Genomic DNA, 11,081 nt, shown 5'->3' on the forward strand with positions numbered 1-11,081 from the left:
TGAAATTAATTTTCGACTTCTCTCCAAATTTTTTTCATACATATTTTTCTGAGTATATAAATATATATATGGAAAAAAAGGGAGATACATACGCGTTTATGTTCACCCAAAAAAAGGGGGGAAAACGCGTTTATGAATAAAAAACTGGGGTACGTAGAAGATGATAAAGACGCTGATGAACGTAGCAAGAAGCATGCAAATCGGGGCCGAAATTGATGCTCAAACCTCTATTTGTGAAATTTGCCATTTTCTCTTCTCTCTTTCTTCATCCTATACACTAAAACCAAAACCAAAACCAAACAAACCATTAGCCCCACCACCTTCTCCTAAACCCGTTTTCTCTACATGCTTTAGAGTTTCTTTAATTTTCTTCCCATAAAATCCAACCTTGTTTCAAGCCAAAAGAAAAAAAGAGAAGTAAAAAGAGGACAAGCCTTGTTCCTTTTTACCTCTCTCTCAATCCTTTCTCTTTCTCTCATTTTCTTCTCGTTTCTTCTCTCTCCATTTGTCTCTCCTCTCTTTTTATCATTTCCCTCACCTTAATTAGAGAGAGGAGAGAAAACTCCAACCCCATCATCATTTCCATTTACATTCAATTTTTCACAGCACAAACCATAATAGCAGACATTTAATTTTCTCTTTTATTTTTAATTTATTTTTCAAAAGAAAAGGCTGTTTTTCTAAAGATGCCGAGACAAATCAACAAGGACAACGACGACGACAACAACAACCGTGAAGACAATTATAACGATGGAGTTGTAGCAAAAGAGGAGAATGGTGGTGGTGAAAAGAGTTTGAGAGGGAAAACAAAGAAAGGGCCATGGACACTTTCGGAAGATATAATGTTGAGAGAGTATGTGATGAAGTACGGTGAAGGGAATTGGAACTGTGTGCAAAAGAATTCAGGGTTGGCAAGGTGTGGCAAAAGTTGTAGGCTTAGATGGGCCAATCATCTAAGACCTAATTTGAAGAAAGGTTCATTTTCTAAAGAAGAAGAAGATTTAATTGTTCAACTTCATGCTAAGCTTGGAAACAAATGGGCTCGAATGGCCGCACAGGTATTTGGAACAATTCTCTTTAAGATCATCCTGAACCTTTTTCTTTTCTTTTCTTTTAATTTCCCATATTTGGAACTTGATCTAGATAATGACCTTTCTTTGCCCAAGAAATAAGAGGAATTGAAAATAAAGGAAACTAATTTTTTTATTAGATTCCCCCTCTCCCAACAAATGAAATGTTCATCAAATTTTTGTTATCTACTTTTATGATCATAAATCTATCTTTCCAACTTCTAACTTCACAACTGAGTTTCAATTTTTGTTATATTTTCTTTTTCAAAATTTTTATTTAATTCCTTTATTTTCCTATTATATTTCAAATAACTAAAACTTTAATTTACCATTTCCAATTATCTTCTTTTTTTTTTTTCCCCTTTCAGCTACCTGGGAGAACAGATAATGAAATAAAAAACTTTTGGAACACTAGAGTAAAAAGATGCCAAAGAGCTGGGTTGCCACTTTATCCACCACAAGTGTTGCATGAAGCCAATGTATACCATCTACAACAACATCTCAAACCTCAACCTTCTTCATCATCATCATCATCTTTCTCATTTTCTCCATTATTTATGTCTTCCTCTAACCACCAAGAAATCAATCAACTAAAGCTAATAGCCCACCCTTCTACAAATCAACAAAACCCACCCCATTCCTCTTGTTTATCAAATAATAATCCACAACCATACCCACAATTCAAGTTTCCAAATGAAAACCCTAATATTACAAATAGTGGAAATTTAGGGTTCCCATTATCTCCTATTTCCATAACTTCCTCTTTGTTTCACCAAAGCTATAATAATGTAAATAATAGCTCAAATAATGATTACCATTTAGGAAGCTATAACTATGGGTTCCACTCCAACAATAGTGATACTAATAATAATAACATTAATAATAATAATGTTAAAATAATGCCAAATTCACCATTTGAAGCACTTCCTCCTTTGATTCAAGGTTCAAATAATAATAATGAAGCCTCTTTAAGCCAATCATCACCACCACTTAGCTCAACAACACCTACTTCATCTCATGCTAGCGGTAATAATGGCTACTTAATAGGAGGAGGAGCTTCAAACATGGCTACAAATGGTGACGGCGGCCGCTCCGGAGTTGCGCCACTTTCGCCGCCTCAAGAAAATGGTGGTGGTGGCTTGTTGGGTGCAGTTTTGGTAGAAGCTCAAAGTCTTTGTAACAATAATGACAAGTCTAAGAGTGATAATGAGGATTCAACTGCATCACAGGTTTTATCTCATAAAAGAAAATACATAGTAACTACTGAGGAATGTGCAAAAGAAGAAGAGACTAATAATGTGGTTGTGGAGTCAGATACCAAAAGCAATGGAAATACCATTAATAAAATACACAAGGTTGATTTGTACTCTTCTCCATTTTCAACAGGTAAAACTCTTAAATTCTTCCTCTATTAATCATCTTCTTTATGTAAATTTTTGATGATTTGGTCTCTAAAATTAAAATCAAACATTGTTTTATAGCTTTTAAAATTTTTAAAAGTATCAATTTAGCTTTTATTTTGTAGAATACTTTAATTGTTGGACATCGATGATATGATATATATAAAGTATAGGAAGAATTTTAAGTATTTAAAAGATACAGATATTTTTGTGTTTTTAGTCAGGACTAGTTGAAAACTTTACCAACATATAATTTTAGAAACTAAATTAATATCTTTAAAATTTTTAGTGCTAAAATAAAACACAATTTAAACATTCAAATGTTTACTAATAATCCTCTTTATTATTTTTTACAGTACATCAATGTTATTACTGTGCTTATCTAATAATTAATAAGGACAATGATAAAATAAAAGGATATATATGTGATATTATTATTGTTTATATACAGGGAATAAACAAACAACTGAGGATGAATTGGAGGAAATCAATACCATGGATGATGACTTATTTGGCCTACTTAAAAACTTTCAAGAAATGCCAGTTCCAGATTGGTACCACAAAAGAGGACAACCATTGGAACTTGAAACTCAACAAGATGCTTCATTGGGCCCCATAGATCAAGCATTTTCAGCTCATGACAGTTTTTGGAGAAACATGCCCAAATATTGAATACAATATACATAGATTCTTACTTTACCAAAAGGTTTTCATTGCTTGAAAATGCATAGAGGGAAGTGGATATCAAACTAAGAGAATGTTGATATGCATGTTAGATGTATAGCATTAGACTTTAGTGTTAATTGATGAGTTCCTGAATTGAACTAGAATAGCATAGTACATATAGGAGAGACAATTAGGTTTGGATTGTTAGAGATTAAGTTAGACATATATGTATTATTAACGTTATGAAAGTAATTTGACTAAATATCACCACCATTGCACAAAAAAAAAAAAGGTGTGGTGTCAAGAGGTGGACTTTGGTCAAGTTCTTCGTTTGTATTTTTAGTATTAGAATCGTGCATTAGAACTATACATGTATAGCGCAAATTAAATTAAAGAGCAAAATAATGCTCTTCAATGTATGTTTATGTTATGAACAAATTCTGATATATCTTATGTGATGATCAATAGAATTTATATATAATATTGGACTAAATTGTAATTGTGATAGTATTTTGTTATAGCGAGCCAACTTTGTTATTAATTTATTATACCTTTTTCTTCCCCCGCATAATGTTATTATCATAAGAGAAAATTATGAATTTTAATTAATTAGAACATTTTATTAGAAGTAGAATTTTTTGGGTGTAGTGTTGGTGCTTCTAGCTGCACGTCTTCTTTTAAATATGATATTGTAATCAATGATCATTATGTGGGATTTTTTACGTAAATTGTTTTCTTACATAATGGTTATATTTATTGGTGAGGTCCGTGACAATTATTTTGAAAGACAACGAGGTCCTTAACAAAAAAAAATCCAACCCAGACAATTACTTCGAAAAGACAACGAGGCTCCTGTGCTAAAAAAATCAATATTATTTTTTTTTTGTACAGGGACTAATCAGTCCCAAAAAAAATATCAAAGGCCAGATTAGGTGTTTTTTTCTTAGGAACCTCGTTATCCTTTCGAGATAATTGTCAGGGATTAGGTAGAATATTCACTCTTTTTATTTGTCGTTGAAAATTTGCTAAAAAAATTATTTTCTTTTGTAGTCTAATATCTAAATGTATAACTATTATAATTATTAATGGCTTAACATACACTTGTGCATGTTTAATAGTTTTTTCTATTATTTTTAAAGTTTGGTAATTTAATCATTTTTAAAATTTTATATTTGAATCAAAATAATCATATAAAATAGTCAATGATAATAATAAAATAATAAAAAATATATATGTTCGGTAGCTCGTGTATCGGACGGGTCGGGGCGATACTTCGATTGGTGAGATGGGGTGTTGCCTGATTCTGGGTTGTTGGGTTGGAGGTGGAGTAGCCGACGTCCCGAGTTCTTCGTGTAGAGAGGGGGTGTCACCTGCAAAGACACTCCGACGCTCTAGTCAGTCAGGTGTGCAGGCGAAAAGTGAGAAGAGTGGTATATGACGTACCTTGGGGGAGGGGTAGGACCCTCCTCATATATACCGTGTCAGAAGTGGGTCCCACAAGGGCAGACCCACCTTCCTCAAAGCTTCCCCATACAGCTGTAGTAGAGCTGTCAAGGACGCGTGTCCGGGTCAGTGGTTGGGTGCCTCGCACCCGACCGTTCGGGTCGGGTGGTCCACGGGTTGGGTTGGCCCACATGATGTTTGGGCCAGGCCGTAACAGTGCCCCAACGCGCCAGCAAGGATCGTAAGGGTCGTTGGTGGCGTGTTATGTCTTCTCTTGCGTGTTGCCGCTAGGTCGGCCGCTCGTGGAGAGGACGTGCCTCTTTGCGTGCGTGTCTGTTCGTTGTTGGGGATAACCGTTTGTCGCCTCGTTCTTCGTGCTAAGCATAAAATGTTCATAATGAATTGTTTCAAAATCCAGTGCACAAAGACTGTTTTGCCCTTTGCCTTTTGCGCTTTCTGGGTCAGTTTCTTAGTCCCCAGTCAGTTTTACGTTTCATTTTCATTCCATTTCCTTGCTTTCTGCTTCCACCTTCTTCCCTCTCAGATTTTCCAGAGCAACATTTCTGCGTTCCAGTGCATTCGCTTCTTCTTGTTCCCCTTCGATTTGCTGCAATCATCCTGGTAAGCACTCGCCCCTCGTTCATTATTTGTGCTTATCTTATCTTCATTATCAATGTAGTATGCATGCTGCTCTTCTGATTTGATTTGTATGCTGGATAACCTTAGCATTAAGTAGGTGTGTTAGGGGACTACCATTCCAGGGCATTAGTTTTTTAGGCTTTTACTCAGAATCTGCTTCAGCCATGCTTAATTTCAGTTATTGAATAGGCCAAACGTAGTTTCTGGACCTTTTCTGAACTCTCGACCTCGTAGACTAACCGAGTGGTGCCCCCACTGTAGGTATGCCTCGCATTGTCTCACGAGCTTCCTCCTCAAGCACGGGTTACGACCGGTATGCTTGGGTGACCTCCGACGTAAAGGACTCCCCAAACCAGATGGGTGTGGAGGAACTTACAGAGTTCTGTCAAGCCGAGTACTTGTGCGGCAGGACTGACGAGGAGGTCAACTACGATGTTTTTGTTCCCACCCCCAACGAACGGTTATACGAAATCAACCTTCACTCCCCCCGAGTTGCCGACTGGATTTGGTTTTACAAGTCGATGTTCACCCAATTGGGGGTTCGCATTCCTTTCTCTTCCTTTCAAATGGCGCTCCTTAACCGGATTTCCGTGGCGCCGTCGCAGTTGCATCCGAACAGTTGGGCTTCCATCCGCTGTTTCGAGATGGTGTGAGAATACTTAGAGCTGCCGATTTTTGTCGACGTTTTTCTTTTTCTCTTCAACCTTATGAACCCTTCCAAAGAAGGGAAAGCAAGGAAAGGATTCATGTCCTTCCGATCTGCTCAGGGTCGGAGGATTTTTGGCTTGTTCGAGGACTCTTATCATGAGTTCAAAGACAAGTATTTCAAGGTGCGTCCAGCCAAAGGTCGCCATCCCTTATGGCTGTCGTTAGAAGGGCAACGCCTCATCCCGACGTATTGGAGTTTCGGGGCGGGGGCCAACACCTTTATCAAGGAGACCTACAAGGGGATGTCCACTGTGGACAAAAAGATCGCCAATGTGTTATTGGCCGTTTTTGGAAAAAACCACGTGAATCCTCACCTCCTTATGGGTGACCGGGAGGTTGCTAGAAATTATATTTGTGAGTAGCTTTAACTTGCATCCTTTGCGTTATTGTTGCTTTGATTTGTTATGCGACTTCACGACTAACCTGCTTTACTATTTTGTAGTGGGAATGTTTGCCGAGATGACAGGTCTTGAGAATTTGTACAATACATTCCTGGCTAACAGTGATGAAGAGACGGTCGACGGGAAGCCGGAGGCCCTGCTTGAAAACAAGGAGGACCGAGCGGTGTCTCCACCCCGTGATACCGAGATGTCGGACCGCAATGCTGAAGGGGCGCACGTTTCTCCTATCCGCGAGGAGGTGGTCGGTACTGGGGGTTTGATGAGCGGATATTTTATACGCTTTTTGGGGGTAATTTCATGTAGTTTTTAGCATGTTTTAGTTAGTTTTTAGTATATTTTTATTAGTTTCTAGGCAAAATTCATATTTCTGGACTTTACTATAAGTTTTTGTGTTTTTCTGTGATTTCAGGTATTTTATGGCTGAAATTGAGGGAGCTGAGCAAAAATCTGATTCAGGCTGAAAAAGGACTGCAGATGCTGTTGGACTCTGACCTCCCTGCACTCGAAATGGATTTTCTGGAGCTACAGAAGTCCAAATGGCGCGCTCTCAATTGCTTTGGAAAGTAGACATCCATGGCTTTCCAGAAATATATAATAGTCCATACTTTTCTCAAGGATAGATGATGTAAATTGGCGTTCAATGCCAGTTCCATGCTGCATTCTGGCGTTAAACGCCAGAAACAAGTTACAAGTTGGAGTTAAACACCCAAAACAGGTTACAACCTGGCGTTTAACTCCAAAAACAGCCTAGGCACGTGTAAAGCTCAAGTCTCAGCCCCAGCACACACTAAGTGGGCCCCAGAAGTGGTTTTCTGCACTATCTATCATAGCTTATTCATTTTCTGTAAACCTAGGTTACTAATTTAGTATTTAAACAACTTTTAGAGATTTATTTTGCACCTCATGACATTTTTAGATCTGAACTTTGTACTCTTTGACGGCATGAGTCTCTAAACTCCATTGTTGGGGGGTGAGGAGCTCTGCTGTGTCTCGATGAATTAATGCAATTATTTCTGTTTCTATTCAAACACGCTTGTTTCTATCTAAGATGTTCAGTCGCACTTCAATATGATGGATGTGATGATCCGTGACAATCATCACCATTCCCAACCTATGAACGTGTACCTAACAACCACCTCCGTTCTACCTTCGATTGAATGAGTATCTCTTGAATTCCTTAATCAGAATCTTCGTGGTATAAGCTAGAACCCATTGGCAGCATTCTTGAGAATCTGGAAAGTCTAAACCTTGTCTGTGATATTCCGAGTAGGATTCAGGGATTGAATGACTGTGACGAGCTTCAAACTCACAAAGGTTGGGCGCAGTGACAGACGCAAAAGGATCAATGGATCCTATTCCAACATGAGTGAGAACCGACAGATGAATAGTCGTGCGGTGACAGCGCACCTGGACCATTTTCACTGAGAGGACGGATGGTAGCCATTGACAACGGTGATCCACCAACATACAGCTTGCCATAGGAGGAAACTTGCGTGCGTGAAGAAGATGACAGTAGGAAAGCAGAGATTCAGAAGACAAAGCATCTCCAAAACTCTAACATATTCTCCATTACTGCATAACAAGTATTTAATTCATGCTCTTTTATTTACAAGATAACCATAGATTGCTTCAAGCCAACAATCTCCTTGGGATTCGACCCTTACTCACGTAAGGTATTACTTGGACGACCCAGTGCACTTGCTGGTTAGTGGTACGAGTTGTGAAAAGTGTGATTTACAATTCGTGCACCAAGTTTTTGGCGCCGTTGCCGGGGATTGTTCGAGTTTGGACAACTGACGGTTTATTTTGTTGCTTAGATTAGGAAAAATTTTTCTTTTTTTGGTTTAGAGTCTTTTATCATTGTTTTTGGTTGAATTTCTTTTAAGTTCTTATTTTCTCTTTTTAAATTTTTCGAAAATTTTATAAACTGATAATTGAGTTTTTCTGTTTGAGTTTAGTTTCATATTTTAAGTTTGGTGTCAATTGCATGTTTTTATTTTCTTTTAAGTTTTCGAATTTGTGTTCATTGTTCTTTCTTAATCTTCAAGTTGTTCTTGTTTATTTTCCTTGTTTGATCTTTAGTTTTTCTTGTTTTGTGATTTTTCTTATTTTTCTTGTGCATTTTCGAATTATTAGTATCCAAAAAAAATTTAATTAAAAAATAAAAATTTATACATTGAATACCTTTATTAAAACACTTTAAATTTATAGCTCAATTGGCTAGAGAAGTGTGCTTATGTTCTTGGTAATTGGAAATTTTCTTTCTAAAATCTTTTCAAAAATAATTTTTCTTTGAATAAATCTTGTGCCAAACTTTAAGTTTGGTGTTCTCCTGTTAACTTTTCTTTAGTTTTCAAAAATTTTATTTTGGTTTTCTAAAAATTTTAAGTTTGGTGTTCTTTCTTCATGTTCTTGTTGTTCTTGTGAGTCTTCAAAGTGTTCTTGAGTTTTCTTTGTATTTTGATCTTAAAATTTTTAAGTTTGGTGTTCCTTGGTGTTTTTCCTCCAAAATTTTCGAAAATAAGGAGCATTGGATCTAAAAATTTTAAGTTTTGTGTCTTTTTATTGTTCTTCTCTTTCCTCATTGAATTCAAAAATATCTTTTTCCTTTATTTTAATTGATTTTTCGAAAATCACCTTTAAAAATTCAGATTTTTATTTTAAAAATCAAATCTTTTCAAAATTCAAAATCTTATTCAAAAATCATATTCAAAAAATTTTCAAATTTCTTCAATTAATTAGTCAATTCAACATTCAAATTTTTTTTATTTTATTTTCCTTTTAATTTTTGAAATCTATATTTTATTTTCTAATTATTTTAATTTATTTTATTTCATTTTTTCGGATATTTTTAATTAAATAAAACAAAAAATAAAAAATATTTTACTTGCAATTCACATCATCTCCCTTTCTCCGTCATGGATCTAAGTGGAAATGAACAGTCCAGAAGGACTCTGGTGTCATATGCTAACCCCACTACTGCTGTATATGGGAGTAGTATATGTATACCCTCCATCAAAGCAGGCAATTTTGAGCTAAATCCTCAGCTTATTGTCATGGTGCAACAAAACTGTCAGTATTCATGTCTTCTACAGGAAGAACCTACTGAGTTTCTGGCACAATTCTTGCAAATTGCTGACACAGTACGTGACAAGGAGGTAGATCAGGATGTATACAGACTGTTACTATTTCCGTTTGCTGTAAAAGATCAAGCTAAAAGGTGGTTAAATAACCAACCCACAGCAAGCATAAGGACATGGAAACAGTTATCAGACAAATTCCTAAATCAATATTTCCCTCCAAAAAGGATGACACAGCTAAGGCTGGACATCCAAGGCTTTAAACAAGAGGATAATGAATCCCTTTATAATGCCTGGGAGAGGTATAGAGGGATGCTAAGGAAATGCCCCTCTGAAATATTTTCAGAGTGGGTGCAATTAGACATTTTCTACTATGGGCTTACAGAAGGAGCTCAGATGTCCCTAGACCACTCAGCTGGTGGATCTATACACATGAAGAAAACTATTGAAGAGGCTCAAGAGCTTATTGATATAGTTGCCAGAAACCAGCATCTGTACATAAGTAATGGGTCCTCCATAAAAGAAGAAGCCAAAGCAGTGTCTACTGAACTTGGTCCTCTAGAACAAGTTGCTGAACTCAATCAACAATTGTGCTTTCTAACAAAACAGCTAGCAGAATTCAAGGAGATGCTACAAGACACTAAAAATGCTAATAAAAATATGGAGGCACAATTGAATAAAATAAAACAGCAGTTATCAAAGCAGATAACAGAAGAATGCCAGGCAGTTCAATTAAGAAGTGGGAAAACATTAAATACCTCGCTTCAGAACAGCAGAAAGCCAAGGAAAGAGCAACTGACAGAGGATGAGCAAAATATCATCCAAAATCCCTCTGAGGACAGTAAGAGCCCAGAGAGGAATGATTTTGGCGCTCAGACGCCAGAAAAGGATGGAGGGCTGGTGTTAAACGCCCAACCCATGCTCAGTTCTGGCGTTCAAACGCCACAAACAAGCAAGGAGTTGGCATTAAACGCCCAAAGGAAGCTCAGCTCTGGCGTTCAAATGCCAGGAACAGGTAAGGAGTTGGCGTCCAACGCCAATCCAGCTTCCACCCCTGGCATTCAAATGCCAATGAGGGATCAGACACACACAAGTGCTGATAACAACCCCTCTAAAAAGGCTTCTCCAACCACCTCTGTAGGAAATAAACCTGCAGCAACCAAGGTTGAAGAATACAAAGCCAAAATGCCTTATCCTCAAAAACTTCGCCAAGAGGAGCAGGATAGGCAATTTGCTCGCTTTGCAGACTATCTCAGGACTCTTGAAATAAAGATTCTGTTTGCAGAGGCACTTGAGCAAATACCTTCTTATGCCAAGTTCATGAAAGAGATCTTGAGTCATAAGAAGGATTGGAGAGAAACTGAAAGAGTTCTCCTCACTGAAGAATGCAGTACAGTCATTCTGAAAAGCTTCCCAAAAAAGCTTAAAGATCCCGGGAGCTTCATGATACCATGCACATTAGAGGGTAATTGCACCAAGACAGCTTTATGTGATCTTGGGGCAAGTATCAATCTAATACCTGCATCCACTATCAGAAATCTTGGTTTAACTAAAGAAGTCAAACCAACCCGGATATGTCTCCAACTTGCTGATGGCTCCATTAAATACCCATCAGGCGTGATTGAAGACATGATTGTCAGGGTTGGGCCATTCGCCTTCCCCACTGACTTTGTG

The 11,081-nt window shown here is 37.3% G+C and overlaps 1 protein-coding gene across 1 annotated transcript; it reads left to right on the forward strand.

The window, feature by feature from the left end:
• On the forward strand, positions 213 to 3,600 carry LOC107632714 (transcription factor MYB97). The gene is made up of 3 exons (XM_016336380.2): positions 213 to 1,058; positions 1,439 to 2,456; positions 2,922 to 3,600. The coding sequence occupies exons 1-3, from the start codon at positions 687 to 689 to the stop codon at positions 3,140 to 3,142; spliced, it is 1,611 nt and encodes a 536-aa protein (XP_016191866.1). The 5' UTR covers positions 213 to 686; the 3' UTR covers positions 3,143 to 3,600.

The sequence above is a fragment of the Arachis ipaensis genome, chromosome B03 (assembly GCF_000816755.2).
Source record: "Arachis ipaensis cultivar K30076 chromosome B03, Araip1.1, whole genome shotgun sequence".
Taxonomy (NCBI): domain Eukaryota; kingdom Viridiplantae; phylum Streptophyta; class Magnoliopsida; order Fabales; family Fabaceae; genus Arachis; species Arachis ipaensis.